This window comes from Leucoraja erinacea, chromosome 35 (genome assembly GCF_028641065.1).
Source record: "Leucoraja erinacea ecotype New England chromosome 35, Leri_hhj_1, whole genome shotgun sequence".
NCBI lineage: Eukaryota > Metazoa > Chordata > Chondrichthyes > Rajiformes > Rajidae > Leucoraja > Leucoraja erinaceus.
This window is the reverse complement of record NC_073411.1, coordinates 7,579,343-7,602,662: the sequence shown is the minus strand read 5'-3', so window position 1 is coordinate 7,602,662 and position 23,320 is coordinate 7,579,343. Positions and strand designations below refer to the sequence as shown.

The 23,320-nt window shown below is 43.9% G+C and overlaps 1 protein-coding gene across 1 annotated transcript in view; it reads right to left on the bottom strand.

Moving 5' to 3' along the window:
- LOC129713271 (anthrax toxin receptor 1-like) overlaps window positions 1-23,320 on the bottom strand; it is a 142,374-nt gene that overhangs the window by 72,095 nt on the left and 46,959 nt on the right. The window contains exons 7-10 of the mRNA XM_055662207.1: window positions 22,297-22,365; window positions 17,806-17,886; window positions 7,770-7,830; window positions 2,372-2,470 (exon numbers count right to left, since the gene is read on the bottom strand). Of these exons, the coding sequence (XP_055518182.1) occupies window positions 2,372-2,470; window positions 7,770-7,830; window positions 17,806-17,886; window positions 22,297-22,365 (310 nt within the window). The remainder of the gene's footprint in view (window positions 1-2,371; window positions 2,471-7,769; window positions 7,831-17,805; window positions 17,887-22,296; window positions 22,366-23,320) is intronic.

Here is a 23,320-nt window from a genome sequence, read left to right as displayed (position 1 = left end):
ATAAAGTGCTGCCTCAACCATCATTGTGGAAAGTTAAGACACACAGTGTAGGTGATAATATATTGGGTTGACTATCTTACCGGAAAAAGAGAGTGTATTGACCTGATTGGCAAGATGCAACAACAGGGACTTGTGCTGGGATTCGTATAACTTAAAAGTTACGTAAATGACTTAGACAATAGACAAGAGACAATAAGTGCAGGAGTAGGCCATTCAGCCCTTCGAGCCAGCACTGCAATTCAATGTGATCATGGCTGATCATCCCCAATCAGTTCCTGCCTTCCCCGCACTTTTTTAAGGAATTTACTGGAAGCAGCTCAGAGAAGGTTTATTAGACTAATGACCAGAATGGATGAGTAGTCCTTTAGGGAAAGGTTGGATTCACTTGGGTTAAAAAGAATGACATGGTACTTGATGGAAATAGATAAGACCCTGAAATATCTTAACTGTGGACAGAGAGAGGATGTTTCCTTGCAGGAGAATCTAGAATTTGTTCTTACTGTTTTAAATTGAGGGGGTCTCCAATTTACAACAGAGGCAATGTGATTTTTTTTTTCTCTCAGTGGACTGATATTCTCTTCCATTAAATGGCAGTGAAATTAACATTTTTAAATCAGGGTTTAGCTTCTAGTTGATAAGCATAGGGTAAAAGGTTATTGCGGACAGACAGGGCGGCACAGTGGCGCAGTGGTAGAGTTGCTGCCTTACACTGGATGGATTTAAGAGAGTTAGATAGAGCTCTAGGGGCTAGTGGAATCAAGGAGTATGGGGAGAAGGCAGGCATGGGTTATTGATTGGGGACGATCAGCCATGATCACAATGAATGGCGATGATGGCTCGAAGGACCGAATGGCTGCCTTCTGCACCTATTTTCTATGTTTCTACAACCAGAGAGCAGTCCTGTACTACTATCTCCCTCATTGGTGACACTCGGACTATTTTTGATCGGACTTTACCTTGCACTAAACATTATTCCCTTATCATGTATCTATACACTGTAAATGGCTCGATTGTAACCATGTATTCTTGGTTCTTGGTTTCTTGGTCCTCCAAAATATTCCAAATGGAATTTAAACTGGAGGTGGGGGTATTGTCTTTCCACTGACTTGTTAGTACGCAATCAAAGCGTTTCACTGTACCTCTGTACACGTGACAATAAAGTAAACTAAACTGAACTGAGCCAAGTGATTATAATCTGCTGATCAGAATCAGCAATGTATATGCAGGCTGAGACAGCCAGGAATCAGGTTTCAACTTTTAGATCTCACTCACCAAATTCAGCACTGGAACATGTTCAGGGGGAAGCATTTGCACAAAACTGAGGCATGTTTCACAGGAAACAGAGTGAGAGTTCAGCTTCGATCCTGCTGGACATTTCTTGATGGGCCTCCAGTGGCAAGGTTTTTAGTTTTGTTTGAATCATTGTATTTCTCTACAGCGCTGATCAACTTTTTCCATACTTACAAAAAAGCAACATCAGGGGCCTCAAACCTCAAAGGTCCTGAACGCTAGAAATGTTTGTGCTTCCAAACCAGAGTGAATGCATTCAGGGAGTTGAGGTAACCAACTTTGTACAAACATGTACGCAGATGTCAATTTGGGAGTATATTTGCCTTTTTGCTTCATTAATGGACATTATTAGTGGAGCCGCACAGGGGAAATATTTACACCCGCTGCCTCACAGAGAACCAAGTTCAGTCCTGACCTCGTGTTATCTGTGTGGAGTTTGCATGTTCTCCCTGTGACCACTTGGTTTTCATCCGGGTGCTCTGGTTTCCTCTACATCCCCAAAAAGGGGGTGGGGGGGGGGGAGATTCCCTTATCCCGTTTGATTCCCTTATCATGTGTCTATACACTAAATGGCTAGGTTGTAATCATGTGTTTGTCTTTCTGCTGACTGGTTGGCACGCAACTAAAGCTTTTCACTGTATGTGACAATAAACTAAACTGATATCCAGAAATCTATCAATGACTGAGACTCCTCAGCAGCTGGAATCCCGGGGGCAGAACATTCTAAAGGTTCGCCACCATGAAGAAATCTCTCTCCATCTCAGCCCTAAATGACCTTCCTCTTATTCTGAGTGTGACCTTGGGTTCTACATTCCTCAGCCAACGAAAACACTCCCTGGATCCAGCCTGTCGAACCCCATCAGGGTTTTGTGATTGCTGATTCTAAACTGGCATGGTTATAAACAAACTTACAGTGCCTTGAGAGGTAACTAATTTCCTGCCATTCCACTGCCAAGTCTCGTGTTTGTTCTTTGTTACTTTCCTCACCGTTAAACAAAAGCTGAATGAAGGACTTCTCTGCAGTTAAACCTGCAAATCATCTTTGTCAAGAAAATATCTTGGCGTCTCAGGTATCACTTACTGAGAGTTATAGTTTCGTTAATTTTGAAGCTGCAGAGAACTTTATCCACGTTGCGAGCATGGGAAAACCCATTCCCTCTCACGACAACTTCAAACGATTCTAAGAGTAAGAAAAAAAAAATCATTAGAAGAGCAATGATGATTAGTAAGCAAATGCTTTGGCTTCAGTCGGAATGACACGATCTGGCTGTGCTTCATCTGGATGGTGTGCTAGGCCTCTTTATGGCCAGCCCTGTCTCTCCTGCAGCTGGTGTGATATCTCTCAGCTTATAACCTAATATCATAAATATCACAGAAACATGGAACTTATCGAACGAGAACTAGAATCAAAGAACTATCCCATGTCTGGTGGAGCTCAACTAAATCTTCTCTCAGAATCTCCTGTTGCAAAGAAGGTAATCCTACACTTGACAAACTATTATCTATTTTATCTACCTCTTTATTATTGTAATTCTGCAATACTCCCCAAAAAACACCCCCCCCCCAAAATCTGCTTTGTCCCCTTCTTCACCCTCTCTTCCTGCTATTTAATGATGACAGGAACCCATTTTATTTCATTAATGCTTTGTAAAATGTTACAGGTCATGTTTTCAGCCTCTGCGATTAAACGTTGCTGGTCAGGTCTCTTTTGCTGAGCTCTCCTCCTGCAGTATGGTGATCGGATCAGTGACTGTCCTCTTAAGGGGACAAACTAAAGCTTCGTAGATGTTCACACAATGAAATGTAGAATATGGGAAAGCTTGGTCAGGTACATGGATAGGGAAAAGTCATGAGGGATTTGGGTCAAACGCAGGCAGATGGGGCTACATTAGATGGGGCATTTTAGTTGGCATAGACCAGATGGGCCTGTTTACGCTAGTATGACTCTATGTTTTCAAATCATTCATGCATTGGCTCCACTCTTCTCCATATCCTTCCAGTAGTGGATCCACTGATGCCTCAGGTGAGATGAGCTAATCCAACTATGGAACTTTTCCATTTTGCATGCTGAAGAGGTTCGGACATTCATTGAATTAGCTCATGGAACCAATTCACACTTGCACTGCATTCTTCGGGACTAACACCACCCAAATGATATGATGTTGCAGTTGGTGGATTAAATTTCTTCAGATATTAAATGTCGGTGATCATTTTGATTTATGGACACCGAGTTCTGAAACCTTAACTGAAACCAGAGCTTTATACATCTACATCTAATGTTCTATTCTTTATCCAGTTGACCTTTGCACTGGTGAAAAACAAGAAAGAATTTGGATATGAATCAGGCTTTGACCTCACCATTAGAAACCTCTACTTAGTATAAGGGTGGGAAGGCTACAGTATAATTGGATATGAAAAGTGAGCATTGTTCAATAATGATGTAAGCACACAGGGACAGTGGTATCTCAATTACAAACTTGTGTGTTCTGGCATTTGGAGAGTAATTAAGGAACAGGGAGTCTCTCAAAGCGTGTGGAAGATGTCCCTGTAGAGTGTCTATTGCACTTTTAGCTGTGTGATAATCTGTGTAAAGAAAGAAGCCATTCTTAAATTGGCAATTACTCGGTTATTATACACCCAGTGATTTCAAAACATTTCAGTGAGCCTGCTAGTTTTGTCCGTAAAATCTGATGTTTGGTCAGTAAAATTGTTGGTTTACATGCTTGCAACAAGAGGCTACAATAAAAGGAATGTTTTTCGATGTGCTACAAAGCCTCATTTTGCAGGATAGTTACACAACTGTAATTGTATACGGCTGAGATTTTTTGGACAAGAGCCTGTGGTAGGTTCATATGTCCACAGCACAGGCTGTATAATCAAAGATAATTCGCCAGAGTAACACAGACATTGGAGCTGGTTCCTTCTCCATCAGTCCTATCACCCTTATTCTTCAAGCTACCAACGTCACCACAAGCAACCTTCTCTCCTATTTAGACGCAAAATGCTGGAGTAACTCAGCGGGACAGGCAGCATCTCTGGAGAGAAGGAATGGGTGACGTTTCGGGTCAAGACCCTTCTTCTTGACCATATAGAGATTCCTAAAATGACGAGAGGTATAGATGATGGTTAGATAATCCGAGCATTTACCCAGGGCAAAGGAATCTTGTACTAGAGGGTACAGGTTGAGGGTGAGAGGGACAACATCCAAAAGAGCTGAGGGACAAGAGGATGTTGGAATGAGCTGCCAGAGGAGGTTGCAGAGGGAAATACAAGTACAACACTTAAAAGACCCTTGCACAGGTACTTGGATAGGAAAAGCACAGATGCAGACAAATATGATTAGTTTAGTCATACAGCATGAAAACAAGACCTTTGTCCCAATTTGCCCACACCAACCAATATGTCCCATCTACACAAGTCCCATTGGCCCATATCCCTCTAATCCGGTTCTATCCAATCTATCTAAAACTGTCTAATTGCTTTTTAAGCGTTGCGATAGTCTCTGCCTCAACCACCTCCTCCAGCAGCTCGTTCCATACACCCACCCTTTGTGTGAAAAGGTTACCCCTCAGATTCCTATAAAATCTTCCCCCCTTAATCTTAAACCTATGCTCTCTGGTTCTCGATTCCCCTACTCTGGGCAAGAGTGTGAATGGAGGCACGATATGAATCAAGGCATGGATACAGATGGCTGAAAGGAGCCCTTTGCAGTGTTGACCATAAAAGATGTTAATACAGTTCCTATTTCGCAAATGTATCCAGTTAACTAATTTCCAGTCATTTGTTGGGTAGGAAAATATGAGCAAGATACCACAAACAACCATGAAATGAACTAATATGTCCCAAGGTTCTTTTACAAGGGCATTATCAAAGCCTGTCATTCAGCCAAATTGTATTCATACGTAAGCAAAAGGTGACAAGTGAATGATACCATATGATTTAGGGTATGCATTGTTAGGATAAAAAGATACAAACACTTCGAAAGCTGCACACAAAATTCTTGGACGCCATCACTTTAAACAAAGGAAAAGGTCTGTGAGACAATCAGTTCATTATAATCTCAATTGTGGTGTTGGGTGCCAAAGTTTAAAAGAAAAAAAAACGTATGTTATCCTGACAAAAATTCATGGCCATAAGCACATTTTACAGCTAAATCCCACAAGTACAGTTGGAAATGTTCCATTTTATACAAAATATTGCAAAATGAATTCATCGCAGGCGTTCTGAAAATCTGCCGACTCTCACAACCAAGTTTGTGTCGGAGTGCAGACTCAAAGGAAGATTCATTAATATTTGACATTTTATGCTCCAACCCCTGATACCAATCGTGTAACTCAGTGTTTTTCTTTTGAAGTAACCATTTAATGAGGATCACAGACCCCAACCGATGTATTCTGAGGACTACTTTCGGGAAAGTCTTCATCGGCTGATAAATCGTTTTAATACTTCTCCTAAACACTTTAAGTAGAAAACAATTGCTGGGAAGTCGGGAAGGAGCAGAGATACGGAACAAAATAGATTGTTCTTCGAAAGACCTGGCACACACTAAATGGGCTGAAAGACCTCCAGTGTTGTAATGTTCTATTGTTCAAACTTAATTCATGCAACATGGCACGCATGGTAGCGCAGCAGTAGAGTTGCTGCCATTACAGCGCTAGTGACTCGGGTTCGATCCCGTCTATGGGTGCTAGAAACATAGAAACATAGAAAATAGGTGCAGGAGTAGGCCATTCGGCCCTTCGAGCCTGCACCGCTATTCGATAGGATCATGGCTGATCATCCAACTCAAGTATCCCATCCCTGCCTTCTCTCCATACCCCCTGATCCCTTTAGCCACAAGTGCTGTCTATAGGGAGTTTGTACGTTCTCCCCGTGACCACATGGGCTTTCTCCGAGATCTTCGATTCCCTCCCACACTCCAAAGGCGTACAGGTTTGTAGGTTAATTGGCAGTGTAAATGTAAATTGTCCCTAGTGTGTGTAGGATAGTATTAGTGTGCGGGCATCGCTGGTCGGTGTGGACTCAATGCGTCGAAGGGCCTGTTTCCACGGTGTATCTCTAAACTAAACTAAAAATGACAATAGGTACGGCCATCTTCTGATATGGAGAAGCAAAAGGCATAATTAATATATATCCATATTAATATAAATATAAATCTACAATAATAATGCCTGTTCCTTTCAGTACCATTCCAGTACCTCCCACGTCTACTCTTTCATCATTAACCTCACTCCAAATTTAATTCCGTTTAGAGATACAACATGGAAATAGGTCCTTTGGTCCACCAAGTCCATACTGACAATGATCACCCATTCACATTAATTCCACTTTCGTATCCACTCCCTCCACACAAAAGGCATTTTACAGAGGTCAATTATTCAGCAAACCCATATATCTTTGGAATGTGGGAGGAAACCGGTGAATCTGGAGGGAACCCACGAGGATCATGCAAACTTCACCGGAGGTCAGGATCAAACCTAGATCTCAGGGGTTGTGAGGCAGCAGCTAACCACTGTGTCACACAATGTGTCCAATTCCCATTTGAAATCGAGGGGAAGTCCCCGGGTTAGGCAGGCATTCCGGAAATGAATAAAGCAGTGTGGGGGAGACATTCGCAGAGACACCAGTGACTGGAGAGCGAGCAGGCATGGGAAGGATGGCTGCAGCTGGCCTCACTGTTTCAGCGAGTGAGCGAGGGAGACTGCTCAACACTCCCACCTCTGCTCTGTTTCACCCAGTCCCTGATTGTTGGGTTGCTGGTGGGGAGAGAAGGCATGAACAAATGCCCCATTCCCACAGCAGAAGATGCCACAGACCCATAGCGCTCGGCAAATCCATCCCCATCCATCCCGCCTATCTCCCAAATGCTCTTCATATGTAAGGGGCAGCACGCTGGCGCAGCGGTAGAGTTGCTGCCTTACTTTGTTTGTAACCTGGGAAGGACCTGCCTGCAGAATCTATTTCTACTGCTCTATTGAGCAATGTATTTAGAGTTTAAAGATAGTTTGGAGATGCAGCATGGAAATAGAACATCTGAAGAAGGGTTTCGGCCCGAAACGTTGCCTATTTCCCTCGCTCCATAGATGCTGCTGCACCCGCTGAGTTTCTTCAGCATTTTTGTCTACCTTCGATTTTCCAGCATCTGCAGTTCCTTCTTAAACAAATAGAACATCTACTACTTCAAGATAACTTGTGAGACAGTTGCAGGAATTTCTCTACCTCATTTCACCACATGAAAGTCATATCTTTATGTCAAATTTGTCCTGTAACTGACTCATAGGCTGATCACAGGCAATGTGCATGGAATAACTAAGGATGAATGAAAACTTAATCTCAGCCTTAATCTATGAAATGTTCTTGCAATGTGAAAATGAATGAGGAAAGGAGACTGCCAGGCTGTGTGCTTTTACTGGAGTGGATTCAATAACCCCAAGAAATCACAATATCGAGTGTGTTTGATGTTGGCATTACGCACTTACCTCCTGCACAGATGCTTGAAGGCTCAGCTGCCAGGATCTCGATGCAAGATTTCTTGAGGATCTGTTCATTGGGGAGAAAGATGCAAAAAATCAGCATTCATGCAATGCTTTCCCCTCCTTGCCCTAAGCTGGAGAGTTGCAATGCAATTACTCTTAAGCTTTACCTTGGGTATCTTTACTGAAAAGTTACAAAAAAAAGCTCATTCTTTTCAAATATTCAAGATGTAAACCTTTTGGAACACAGAGTCTTAAAAACATTGTGATTTAGTTTATGGGAAAGGAATACCTGAAAAGATTTCTGGGTCTGATTAAATGATGATAGCATCAATAGGAAGGTTCGGACTTCATTACTTCCCCCCATGGTGAAAGTAAATGACAAGGAGTTTATTCAGCTCCTTGGACCTGCTCCTTTTCTGGTGAAGAGCAAGTCAAGTCAAATCACATTTATTTCTATAGCACATTTAAAAAACAACTCTCGTTGGCCAAAGTGCTTTACATTGGTATAAGAATAGTATAACAAACAAACTACATACATATAGGCCTCGCTCAGAGGATGTCAAGAAAGGCTTGGGAGTACAGATGGGTTTTTAGTCTCGACTTAAAGGAGTCGATGGAGGGGGCAGTTCTGATGGGAAGAGGGATGCTGTTCCACAGTCTAGGAGCTGCAACCGCAAAGGCGCGGTCACCCCTGAGCTTATGCCTGGACCGCGTGATATTCAGCAACCCCAAGTTGGCTGATCTGAGGGACCTGGAGGTGGTGTGGTGGGTGAGCAGACTTTTAATGTAGGTGGGGGCAAGCCCATTGAGGGCTTTGTAGACATATACGTCATGTAGACAAGGTCATGTCCGATATTTATTCTAACACCATCCACCTGCCTTGGCACCATATCTCTTTGGACCCTTCGCCAGCAAGACCTACAGCACTCAGACTAAAACGAGTAACTCTTGCTGGCATCAACTGCTCTTTGTGGCGACCCATTTGCTAATTTCCGCCACATGAAAAATTGTTCCTCAACTGAGAACTCATGCCTCTGAATTCCAGTCACATCTCTTTGCTCCAGACCAGCTACCGGTTGCAAAAGTTTTCATCTATATGCCCGAAGTGGTTACTTGCAGAGTCATAAAGTCATACAGCATAGAAACAGGCCCTTTGGTCCAACTCGCCCATGCTGACCAAGTTGCACCATCTAGCTAGTCCCATTTACCCGTGTTAGGCCCATGTTGCTCTAGACCTATCTGATCCATGTATCCATCCAAATTACTTTTAAATGTTGTTTTTATACCTGCCTCAACTACTTCCTCTGGCAGCTCGCATCCACCCACACACTATCCTCTATGTGAAAATATTATTTCACAAGTGCCTATAATTTTTTGTCCCCTCTCATCTTAAGTCTGGGGTGGGAGATTGCAACCTTCACGTGGTCCGCCCTGTTTCGACTAATGCAATCAACCTGGCATGCACAAACAAATAGATCAAATAGAACGTGTTGACCTACAGCTTTAGGCTGTGCAGGTCATACGCAAGAAGATGAAGATATTAAATCTATGTCCTCTACTCTAGATTCCCCTATTCCAAAATAAAGAATATGTGCATTCACCCTGTCTTACCCCATTTATATACTGCAAAAGGCTATTAATTTCCCTTTGAAAGCCCAGAGTCACTATCTTTTATCACCCATTATAGGTATTAAGTTCCAGATCATCCACCACACCTAGGAATAAAGTTGCTCCCATCCTCCCTGAAATATTTGCCCATCATTTTGAACTTTGCAAGAAGAATGAGGCCAGGATTTTCAGTGTAAATGTGTGACTGGAATTACATAACACTGTTTTGTTCATAATTACACTGCGATTTTGGATGGACTTTGTGAGGAGTATGGCTTGTCGTCCAACATTTATTAATGAAGACCAATTAACGCACAAAAGTGACTCTTAAGGTACATTTGTTCCTTTGCCAATTCCTCAACACAAAATGCGTAGGAATGAACTGCAGATGCTGGTTTATGCCAACAATTAACACAAAATCCTGGAGTAGCTCAGTGGGTCAGGCAGCATCTTTGGAGAGCAGGAATAGGTGACGTTTCGGGTCGGGACCTTTATTCAGACTGAAAGCACGGGTGGTGGGGGTAGGAAATAAACTGAAGGTGAGTAAAAGCCAGAACAAATCAGGGCCCCGGCAACAGATGACCTCAGGAAGGGTGGAGCCCACAATGTCCCATTGTTGGCTGGGGATGGTATGATAACAATGAAAGTCTTGCATATAGCAGCATCAGAGGCACATTCAGTGGAGGTTGCTCTGGAGGTTGGTTGAAATTTTAAAAAAAACGCATTTGACCAAATTGGACAACCCTGAGCAGTTCCAGTGGGCGGCGCGGCTCTGGCCAGCAGCGGCCTCTGCAGTCTGTCCGCGTTTTATTATTTTTCTGTCTGTGTTTTAATGTAGTTTTTGTTATTTTTTGTTGGGGTGTGTGTGTGGGGGGGTGGGGGTGGGGTGGAGATTTAACTTTTTAAATCTCTCCCTGCACTGGAGACCCGACCTTTTCTCGTCGGGTTTCCGTTGTCGTTGGGGCCGCAACGAGGAGCGGCCTCCAACAGGAGGAGACCGGGGCTCTGGTGCTACAACTCACCGTCGCCGTCGCGGGGCTGGCCGAGTCCGGAGCGGGTGGAGCAGGAGCGCTGCTGCTGCTGCTGCTGCGGCCCGACCGGAGAGTCAGAGGCTCCAACGACAGGTCTGTGGACGGCGGCACCGGGAGCCCGCGGCTCCCTGGAGGGAGACCGCTTTTCAGGGCTCTCGCAACGGCGACTTCCCCCGCCCGAGTTGCGGGGTTGAAGAGCTCCTGGAGCGGGGCCTGACACCACTGCCCCGCGCGGCTTAGAATGGCCGCGGGACTCTGTGAGCGCACGCCGGGGGCTCTAACACCAAGACCCGGTGTGCGACCTCGCACCACCCGGCGTGGCTTTAATGGCCGCGGGACAATCGCCATCGCCAGCCGGGGGCTTTGACTTTGACTCTGACATCGGGGGGAGGGGGGGGGGGAGAGAGTGCAGTGGAGAAATAAGTTTATTTGGCCTTCCATCACAGCAATGTGATGGATGTTTATGTAAATTATGTTGTGTCTTGGGTCTATGTGTTTGTATGTATGGCTGCAGAAACGGAATTTCGTTTGGACCTCAAGGGGTCCAAATGACAATAAATGTATCTTATCTATCTTATCTTATCTTATCTTATCTTAGTTATGCTGTGTGGGCTCCATCAAGAAAACATCAAGATTTTGGCAATTTAAATTTCTGTTTTATTAACTTCACCCTATTCTCCCTATGCTTGCTGATGTTTGCAGCATTGAAAAATGGACTTGTTGAAGAACTGGGACACAAGTTCCAAGTGAAGGCTGATGTCAAGATTTGCTGTATGGAGAGCCAGATCGTGATTTCACCAGAGTGATTTGCTTTGGCCCATGCCAAGAATGTTCAAATTGTTGCAGCTCTGCCTTGATATTTTACCTCTTCCAAAAATCGCAGATGGATCATCAGGAGCAAAACATCGCCATCACTAGTAATTCCGGAGGAATGTGCTGATGCAAATAATGTTCTGTAAACACTACACATCGTTATCACTAGATAACTTGTAGGATATGAAGTTTGCTAGATCATTATCATGCGATGGAAGATTTAGTTACTTATTAATATTTATTTCCACTAGAATTGGGCATCACTGCAAATCCAACATCTGTTCCCAATCTCTCATCTGTAACAGCATGTTTTAACATCTCAATTCCTCATCCCGTTCTTCAAATCTTTCCGTGGTCACACCCGTCCTTAAATCACGCAGCACCATTACCTTCTGAGATAATTGTATCTGTCCAATTCTGGTCCCTCAAGGGCAGACAAACATTTCTTGCCATTGGGAGAGAGATTGCAGAATGTAGCACTTCAGTAGCTCAATAACTCTCCATTCAAAGTAAGAAAGAAAGCAGGGTTGGTAAAGCTCATATCTCACTGGGATGGAGGACGCAGGAAGGAGATGGGCAAGGGATTTGAAGTTAGTCCTTAGATGTTAGAGATACAGCGTGGAAACAGGCCCTTCGGCTAACGGAGTCCGTGTTGACCAGCGATCATCCTGGACACTAGTACTATCCTATACATTAAGGATAATTTACAATTTTACTGAAGCCAATGAACCTACAAACCTGGATGTCTTTAGAGTGTGGGAGGAAACCAGAAACCAGAATACGGTCACAGGGAGAACGTACATATCATGTACAGACCGCACCCGTAGTTAGGATCGAACCCAGGTGTTTGGCACCGTAAGGCAGCAACTCTACTGCTGTGCCACTGTGCTTCCCTTTACCAGTTCAGTGATTCAGCTCCCATTAATAGGGCTGTTAGATGGTGCCACTGACAAGTTACACTTTGCTAGCTTCAATGTGGGACACTGAACAAAGTGTAACGCTCCTTCGGTTAAAGAGCCCCAACATGTCCTAATCTCCCATCCAGCGGAAATAAAAACACATCATGAACATCTAGCAACACTGTCTCAATATAACAATGTATATAACAATGGGCTGTGTTCCACTGTGGATTCATGCCCAATTAGTGTTAGATTGCCTGGCTCATTTCTGATGCACTCTAGAACTTGGCAGATTGAAAGGACCTCCATCCAAACTGGCCTGAACTGCCCCATTTCCCAGCAGGGAACACATTGTGTGTGACCTGTTGTGACCTGCTGTTACCTCTCCCCTTTCACCAACCAAGCTAGGAAAACATTTTGGTAATGACAGGACAGGAAAGATATGGATAAATGAGTTCAATGTGCATTCCTGTGAGCTTGAGTGGAGAGCCAGTTTTTTGCAAGAATGCTATAGCTGGGGACACAAGGAACCCATGAAATTATCTCAGATCAGGTTGTTATTCAATGAATGGGAAATAATCCAGCTACATATACAATTTCATCCCACTTTAACGTACCATCGGGTCTCAGCCATCCAATTGTAAAGGGCAAGTTTGAGGCAATGTTATGAAGTTATAACCAAGAGTGTAATTGTAAAAATCAGTCAGAACCTGTGAACATCAAACCTTAATTCTTTTGTTTAAGAAGAAACTGCAGATGCTGGAAAATCGAAGGTAGATAAAAGTGCTGGAGAAACTCAGCGGGTACAGCAGCATCTATGGAGCGAAGGAAATAGGCAACGTTTCGGGCCAAAACCTTTCTTCGTCTAAAGAAGGGTTTCGGCCCGAAACTTTGCCTATTTCCTTTGCTCAATAGATGCTGCTGCACCCGCTGAGTTTCTCCAGCACTTTTGTCTACCTTAATTCCTTTGTTTTAGATTCAATGTTCCAGATACTCCTGTGAGATCAGTACAATAGCTGGTTATATTAGGGAATCCCTGATAGTTTCAGGGGATAGAATTGTTACATTAGAAGGAAATCTCTCAGTATAAAGTGTGTAGGAAGGAACTGCAGTTGCTGCTTTACACCAAAGATAATTCAGGGTAATTCAGTGGGTCTGGCAGCATCTCTGGAGAAAAGGAATAGGTGACATTTTGGGTCTGAAGAAAGGTCTCGACCCGAAATGTCACCTATTCTTTTTCTCCTGAGATGCTGCCTGACCCGCTGGGTTACTCCAGCCCTTCTCTGGAGTTCCTCTGGAGTTCAGAAGGTCCAATGTTACTGAGGCCCATTACTGCTCAGATCCAGAATTAAGTATCAAGATCCATGGGAGAGGAGGAGGCACCAGACTTAGTTTTGTGAGAAAAAATGGGGAAGTGGAAAGGGTGAAGGTAATGATTATAATTCAACTAGATTTAGCAGAGTCATAGGGTCACAGGGTCATAGTGCGTGGAAACAGGCCCTTTGGCCCGACCTCCCCATGCCGAACATGCCCCATCTACACTTGTCCCACCTGCCCGCGTTTGACCAATATCCCTCTAAACCTACTCTAATCATGTACCTGTCCAAACGTTGCGATAGTACCTGCCTCAGCTACCTCCTTTGGTAGCTCGTTCCATGTACCTACCACCCTTTGTGCCCCCCAGGTACCTATTTAATCTTTTCCCCCCTTAACATAAGCCCTTGACCTCTGGTTCTTGATCCCCCTATTCTGAGTAAAAGACCATGTACAGTTACCCAATCTGTTCCTCTCATGAAAAGGACAGATAGACAGGTGGTACGGCGGCTCAGGGTTGGAGCTGCTGCCTTACAGCGCCAGAGGCCCATGTTTGATCCTGACTACGGGTGCTGTCTGTACGGAGTTTGCACGTTCTCCCCATGACCACATGGGGTTTTCTCCAAGATCTTCAGTTTCCTCCCACACTCCAAAGGCAACTGGTTTGTAGGTTAATTGGCTTGGTAAAAATGTAAATTTTCCCCAGTGTGTGTAGGATAGTGTTAATGTGCTGGGATTGCTGGTTAGCCCGTACTTAGTGGCCTGTTTCTGCACTGTATCTCTAAAAACTAAAACCAAACTGAAATAAAAGTTTATACAGCTAAGATATGATTTAGCAAAATTAGAATGGAATTGTCCATTTGAAAGTAAAATCAATATGGTGGCAGTGGAAGGCATTCGACAAACCTATTCTCACCTAAAAAGGGGAAACTCCAAATTGTAGAGAACCCCCCCCCAAAACCAAAGTCATGAATTCAAGGAATACATAGGGCAGGATCAAGCAAAAAATGCAAGCTTATCACACTTACTCTGAAAGCCTGAATGAGTATAGCAGGTGTCGAAATCGGATTAATAGAAAGGCAAAGCGTGAAAAATATTGGCAAATAATGTTAAAAAATCTTAGATATTCTTTCCCAGATGAAAGAAAAAAGGAAAGACTAGTGCCTGTTAGAAACCAAGATAATATCCTAAGTATGTGGCTGGAAAAATAGTCATGTTCTAAATCAGTGCTATGTTTCTGCTCTCAGGGATGATATAGCCTCTAACATTAAAGAATTAAAGTGTTGTACAGAAACATAGAAAATAGGCGCAGAAGTCGGCCATTTGGCCCTTTGAGCCAGCACTTGATTCCGTTAGCTCTAAGAGCTAAATCTAACTCTCTCTTAAAAACATCCAGTTACTTGGGCTCCACTGCCTTCTATGGCAGAGAATTCCACACATTTACAATTCTCTGGGTGAAAAAGTTTTTCCTCATCTCAGTCCTAAATGGCCTACCCCTTATTCTTAAACTGTGACCCTTGGTTCTGGACTCCATCATCGGGAATTTTTTTCCTGCATCTAGACTGTCCAATCATTTAAGAATTGTATATGTTTGTACAAGATCCCTTCTCATCCTTCTAAATTCCTGTGAATACAAGCCCAGTCGACCCATTCTTTCATCATATGTCAGTCACGCCATCCCGGGAATTAACCTGGTGAACCTACGCTGCACTCCCTCAATAGCAATAATGTCCTTCCTCAAATTAGGAGACCAAAATTGCACACAATACTCCAGGTGCGGCCTCAACAGGGCCCTATACAACTGCAGTAGGACCTCCTTGCTCCTAAACAAAAATCCTCTCGCAGTGAAGGCCAACATGCCATTAGCTTTCTTCACTGCAGTTCTAAATGAATGCCATGTTTCAGCACTCATGGAAGAGAGGGAAGATATAGCCTCTAACATTAAAGAATTGTTGCAAATGATGAACATGGAGAGAGGCTCCTTGAGCTGTTGACAATCTTTAAAAATGGATATGTTGCTCAGTCCAGATAAAATATTGCTTTTAAAGGGATAGGGAGAACAGCAGAGGTTCTTACAATAATTTTCCAATGCTCTTAGACGTTTGGTTCTGGTGGATTGGAAGGCTGCTGTATTAGCCAAGATCATTCAAATCATGAAATGACATGGGTCTCTTAGATCCAGCAGTAGCACATGTGGCACAGCAATAGAGTGCTGCCTTGCAGCGCCAGAGACCTGGGTTCGATCCTGACTATGGGTGCTGTCTGTACAGATTTTGTACATTCTCCCTGTGACCACATGGGGTTTTCTCTAGGTGCTCCAGTTTCCTCCCACACTACAAAGACATGCAGGTTTGTACATTAATTGGCTTCTGTAAATTGTAAATTGTCCCTAGTGTGTGGGATGGTGCTAGTGCACGGGGTGATCGCTGGTCGGCGCGGCCTCGGTTGGCCTGGGGGCCCGTTTTGATGCTGTATCTCTAAAGCATAAAGTAAAGTCTAAAGACCAAATAGTAACAGTTCCACTGACGCACACTTGACTCAGACAATCAATGACCAGACTCGCTCATGTCCACTCTGGCCTTGGTCACAGAATCCCGATAACTAGTGTACATGATCCAAACTAGCCAGGTCACACCAATCCACAATGGCCAGCATCACTCAAGAGTACACTGGTCTCTATCACTGACCTACACAACCCAAGGTCACACCAACCCATGATACCATAGACACAAAAAGCTGGAGTAACTCAGCAGGTCACACAGCATCTCTGGAGAAAAGGAGAAGACCCTTCTTCAGTCAGGGGAAAGGGAGACAAGAGAAATAGACGATGATATAGAGAGATATGGCTTTGTGCAGTTTAATGCAGATAACTATATCTATGATAACTATATCTATTTCCTTCGCTCCATAGATGCTGCTGCACCCGCTGAGTTTCTCCAGCAATTTTGTGTACCTTCGATCTTCCAGCATCTGCAGTTCCTTCTTGAACACTATATCTATGTTATTTGCTTCACCTCCCGGAGTAAATCGTGCATTTTATATGCGCATACTTGATGCATTTTTTTATGCATTCCTGTTTTTTTATATTTGAAATCCAAACCATTCGGCAGGAGAACGAATGTTAAGTCATTGCCAAGGATTTTTATTATCCTGCCTCACATGTTGTATGTGCAGTAACTTTCAATAAATTATCCCCATTCCTGTCAGTGTCAACACTGAACAGAAACTCCAATGTTTTCCCTGCATTACTTGTAAATGCTGTGACAATCCGCTACAAAACCAAATCACCGTAGCTAATTTTTTTTTTAAAGTACCATTTCACCGATATATGATATCTGCGGCTCTTTGCCAAGTTTTCTGCCACCGTTATCGTACTCTTGGGCCTAGTGTGAGTGGTTGCCATGGCACCGAGCCAGAACCTGCCCTTAGACTAGTGACGTTCTTCTTGGGTCCAGACCCAAATTTCCTCTCGCTAATTTGACTCTGACTTCGTTCCAACATCTGAGCTTTCCACATTGCAGCTCTGTATTCCACACTGTGTGCTCACTGCAATTTTGCAAAATACACTGACAGATTATCTTCTTTCCTTTGTGAAAATTAACACGAAGGAACATTCTTTAAAAAAAATATTCCAGTTATGGTCAATATTATCTCCATGGTAATGATTATCAAATTTAACTTAAGAGATACAGCACAGAAACAGGCCCTTCAGCCCGCCTAGTCCGTGCTGACCAGCTATCACCCCGTATGCTAGCACTATCCCACACAATTAGGGACAATTTGCAATTCTTATCGAAGCCAATTAACCTACAAATCCGTACGTCTTCGGAGTGTGGGAGGAAACCGGAGCACCCGGACAAAATGCACGTGGCCTCGGGAAGACCGTACAAATTCCGTGCAGACAGCACCCATAGTCAGGATCGAACCCCAGACTCTGTGTCGCTGTGGGGCAGCAACTCAACCACTGCACCGCCGTGCAGTGCCAAATTTAAAGCTGGCCTCTGGTAATCTGATAGCCAGGATTTTAGACCAGTCCCAATATTTATAAAATAAAACTGAAACAGACAATTTGTTAGTCATTGTCATCATCACCTTTGCCCCAAAGCTATTCAGGCACTGTTGCTTGCAGTTATTTTGTCAGTACGTAAATTGGACTTTAGTGCCTCTTCGGTGCCTCAGCTTTGCTCGGTGTGGAAAATGCAGTCCCTTGGTCCCAACCCCATCACAGTTTACAGTTTCCACCATCTGGTGCAGACTTGCTCAGCCTGGGCCCAGCTCCCAGCGAGGTAATTGGTAGCAGCTGCGTGCAATCCACTACTCCCGACCCCGGCACGTCAATCACCGTAACCCATGGACACGTCACACGGCACTTACCGAGTCGATGATGCCCTGGAGGGCAGTGAAGCCATCGTTTACGGGGAAGACGTGGTCCTTGCTGTCTGCAATGCGTGCCAGCTGCAGCGACCGGGGTTGGAGCAGAGGCCGGGAGAGGGGTAGGAGGTGGAGTGGGTTGGGCAAAAAGGTAGGGGGGGAGAGGGGGGGAGAGGGGGGGGGGGGGATCGGTGAGAGAAATAAAACATGAAATAAATTATTCAACAACACTGAGCAGCAACTTTTAGAAGCATTATGAAGTTAGAAAACATGTATTTTAACCTAGGCTGTGGAGGCCAAGTCAATGGATATTTTTTTTAAGGCAGAGATAGATAGATTCTTGATTAGTACGGGTGTCAAGCAGGTGGCAGAGGCCAGAACTCTGAAAAAACTAGGCTCAATAATGACCAACCCCACTCACCCACTCCACGCCCTGAAGGTGATCAAGTGCAGCATCTTCAGTCAGAGACTGATTGCACCAATGTGCAAAACGGAGAGACATAGGAAGTCTTGTATACCAGCTGCTATAAGGTTTTATAATGCACAAAAATTTTAACTTATTATGTATTGAAGATATCTGTTGATATGTGTGGTGTTATGTCTGTCTTGAAGCTGTTGTGGCACTGTAATTTCCTGTAAAGGATTATTAAAGGTTATTATATTATTCTATTCTGTCAGGGGCTATGGGGAGAAGGCAGGAGAATAGGGTTAGGAGGGAGAGGTAGATCAGCCATGATTGAATGGGGGAGTAGACTTGATGGGCCGAATGGCCTAATGCTGCTCCCATCACTTATGAACTTAAATTCAGTTGATAGACACTAAGTGCCCAAGTAACTCAGCGGGTCAGGCAGCATCTCTGGAGAAAAGGAATGGGTGATATTTCCGGTCGAGATCCAAAATTCAGTTGTATGTTAATATGCTAAAGCAAAGTTACGACACCCTGGCTTAAATGTATTTATATGGCAGGGGAAAGGAGTGGACAAGGTCCAAATCTATACTGCTGCCTGGTGCTGTCATCTGTTTTCAAATCTTTTTTTTTTGCACTGGTTGATGTAAGCAATGTTGGCAAAGGCAACTGGAAAGAATATTTAATGCCAGACACAAGGACTTCCCACCATCAGGGATTATGTGCCATGCTAACTCCTTGCCAACGTCCTGCTGGAGCATGCGTCTGTTGCAGACACCTGAGCACCCTGCTGACTTCACAAATGTAATATTCTCTTCACTTCAACTGTTCACTTGCAGCAGAGTTTGCCAGACGGTACTTGACTTAAGAGATGTTTTGTGAATGTGTCTTTTGCGGAAATCAACTTTGGGTTGAGCAAACTGAATTTGATTTTTAAGAGATGCAGCCTTTTTTAAGAGAGGAGACCCTTCGACCCACCTAGTCCACATTGAGCAACGATCATTCACGCACTAGATTAGATTAGATTAGATTTACAGTACAACGAAATGGTTTAACCTTGCAGTCATAACATAGAATAAATAACAAAACACACACTCAACCCAGTTTAACATCCACCACAATGAGTCCACCAGGCACCTCCTCACTGTGTCCCAAAGTCCCAAAGTCCTTGTCTCTTCCCTCCTTGCTCTCCCTCTGCGCTGAGGCGATCCGATCCGATGTTGTGACCCCGCCGGGTGATGGTAAGCAAGTCCCGCGGCTGAATCCGAGCTCCGCGAACGGGCCGGTTCAAACTCCGCGGCCCGGGGCGGTCTAAGCTGCCGCCCTCCAGTCCAGCGGACGAACCTGTTGTTGCGGGAACTCCGGAAAAACAGGTCACCAACCTGTTCCGTCTTATCCCAATATCGCATCCTACACACTGGGGCCAATTTACAGAAGCCAATTAACCTACAAACCTGCACGTCTTTGGAGTATAGGAGGAAACCAGAGCACCCAGAGACAACGGAGAATGTACAAACTCCGCCCAGACAGCAACAGTGGTCAGGATCGAACCTGGGTCTCTGGCGCAGTAAGGCAGCAACTCTACCGCTGCGCCACTGATGAACTCTTCTCTCTCATAAGAACTGGTAGGCATTAATGTTAAAGTCAGATTACCCTGACTTTAATGCTCGGTGGTGACTCTAGGGTAGGGCACCACCTTGATAGGCGAGGAGAGCAACAAGTCAGAGAATTAGTATGAAAGAACTGCAGGTGCTGGTTTAAATCGAAGGTAGACCTAAAATGCTGGAGTAACTCAACGGTTCCTTCTCTTCAGAGATGCTGTCTGACCCGCGGAGTTACTCCAGCATTTTGTGTCTACCTTAAATCATAGAACTAGGCTGACCAGGAAATAGAAGGAACTTCAGATGCTGGAATCAGGAGCACCAACTGAAGAAGGGTCCCAACCTGAAACATCACCCATTCCTTCTCTCCAGAAATGCTGCCTGTCCCGCTGAGTTACTCCTGCTTTTTGTGTCTAACTTCGGTTTAAACCAGCATCTGCAGTTCCTTCCAACACAACAATTAATCTGCTGGAGGAATTCAGTCGGTCGACAAGCAACTGAGGGGGAAGCGGAGTCATTGAAGGTTTGGAATCAAAATATGGATAATTCCGTTCTTGCTGCAGGGTTTCGACCTGAAACCTCCACCATTCCTTTCCCCCCCCACACAGATGCCCTTTGACCCGTTGAATTTCCCCCATCAGAATGTTTGTTGTTCGAGACTATCTGCCCTCATGCAGGGTTACAGGCCAAAATGTTGACCATTCTTCTGCCTCCACAGATGCTGCTTCACCTATTGAGTTTATCCAGCTGTTTTTGTTCTTTATGCCCAGATTCCAGCATCTGCAGTCTCTTGTGTCTACAAGACTGTGGCTTACTGGCTCTGTGCCTTTCCCACACCCACCTCACACAGCTTTCTGGCTGTGTGCCCTTGTTGTTGTATACAGGCAATCCCTTACATTTAATGAGAGGGAGGTTTTTTCACGTTCCAGCGGTGTGAGGCTATTAGCATCACCAAGAGAAAGTGGTGAATTTAAGGGCCTGTTCCACTTGGGCAACATTTGCGCGTCATGCAGATGGCGAGCGAAGATTTTGTACATCCCAAAATCCTGAGGCGGTGTGCGCAACCACGCATCAGCGTCTATGTCACCATGCACCATGCACGCATTGTGCGTCATGCGTCGTGACGCGTAAATGATGCCCCAAGTGGGACAGACTCTTCAATTATTTAAGTGGTGGCAGATCTCAACAAGGTTGATATGTTTAAGAAGGAACTGCAGATGCTGTAGATTCGAAGGTACACAAAAAAGCTGGCGAAACTCAGCGGGTGCAGCAGCATCTATGGAGCAAAGGAAATAGGCAACGTTTCGGGCCGAAACCCTAACCCTAGGGTCTGAAGAAGGGTTTCGGCCTGAAACGTTAACTATTTCCTTCGCTCCATAGATGCTGCTGCACCCGCTGAGTTTCTCCAGCTTTTTTTGTGTAAGGTTGATATGTTTATCTATAAACAGGTTAATCCAAAACAAATGGCACAAAGTGCTACAGTAACTCAGCAGGTCAGGCAGCATCCCGGGAGAACACGGATAGGTAACTTTTCGGGTTGGGACTTTCCCATAGACTGATTATGATTATTAATCTGTTTCCAATAGATTAAGAACATTAAATATATTAAAGGCGAATGGAGCCACATTCTCACTAGGCAACAGTCTCATCAACCTATTCTTGGCAGGAGGAGTGGATGACAAGCAATTAAGGGGCATTTTTAATATTGAAAAATAGATGGCCAGTCACTAGATAATCATGCTTCAACTTTTGGCCAAATGCTTGAATGCTCGGAATCATTGGAATGTTTGGTCCTAGCATTCAGCAGCAAGATGATTCACATCTTTAATAACTTTATAAATCAATATTATTGGCTGTTACAAATTGCACTACAGAAAATGTTATTGGGAGAGTCAAAATTGTTTGGAGATTGGATTCCAAATTAGGATTTCTATCAATGTGAAAGTGAAAGTTGTAAATGGATTTTTTGTATACTCGATATTTTAGCACATTTAATTGGAGGTTTGATTATACAGTATCAATTTTGTTTTATTTAGGATTATTACTGTCACATGTAGCGAGGTAAAGTGAAAAGCTCGGTTTTGCATTCTAACCGATCAAATCAGGTAATACCATGCATGAATACAATTATTTAATAACATTATTGATATTTTGATCAATTCTGTCTACTTTAATCCAGTGTCCTGTGTGGAGCAATGTAACGACAAAAATGCCAACTCAAGTTGTTGATTAATAATTATTTTTATGTCACTAATAGCTACGATCTATAATACCAATGATTAATATACTATAATATAATCATTCCCAATGATTCTCAAAATTAGATAATGCCATTTCCAAATCTAGCCTCGAACCTGAAGATTAAATCCATGATCTGCTTCAAATCTTTCTGATCCTATTCATTCATTAAGTGCATTCATGATCCTGCTCGGTTTCCTTGATATGACTTTTTGCCTTAGGTTAGGAGGTAATTGTGACCAAACGCACCTGGGTTTCATTGAAATCTTTGACACCAACGCAGTAGACTGTTGCCCCGAGCTTTCGAGACCGGTTAGCCTGGGGAAAGAGAGATTGGAGAGGAGTTATAAGTCAACGTGCAGATACCTGCAGGCAAATAGTTCAACAGCAACTTGATTATTCTTTGCCCCAACAACGCATGATTGGGATCACATGGTCTTCAAATAGCACACAGCACTCCCTGAAGGAATATTAATTTTGCACCAGCAATTAGAATCATTGAATCTAACAGTGTAGAAACTGGCCCATTGGCCCAACTCACCCACATGGTCCAACATGCCCCATCTACACTGGATCTCTTCTCTTAATCATTGGCCTGTAATTCCACTCATTTTTATTAATCTTTTATAACTGGATTTTTCCCGTCTCTTAAATCGAAAGCCTACTACTTGTGCTCACTTCCTCATAGTTCTCATATGAGATAGAAGGAGGCCATTCTGCCCACTGAGTCTATGCTGGATCTCAAAAAATCAATTCCCCCCAATTTGTTTCCCACTCACGTCTTTCTCTCAAGCCCACCAACTCCTGCCCAATCCCTCTATGAGGCATCTACTCTAGGGGTAACCTATGGTTTAAAAAAACCCCATTACAACCAGTACATCGTTGGATGTGGGAGGAATAGAGCACACAGGTACAACATGTGTTGCTGCTCTGGGATGTTCCCAAGAATTCACTGCGCTAAAATTAAGACTAATTTTTAATTTCCATTCTATTCCAGGGATTTAAAACAGGGACTCTCTCAGTCTTTTCTTTCAGTTACAATCTAAGGATTTTTAAATCTTACACTTAAGGGCACTAATTAGCTATCAGTTTGTCTGAGCTAGTTTCTTTTCCACTCTCTACAGCTTTACGATTCCCAGTAAGAATGTGTGGAGTTCGCCCCTCTCACTGTGGCCATTCAGGTTCCCTCGGTTGCTCCAGTTTCCTCCACATCCCAAAGAGGCGCAGATTGGCAGGCTAACTATGGGCGGCACGGTGGCTCAGTAGTCGAGTT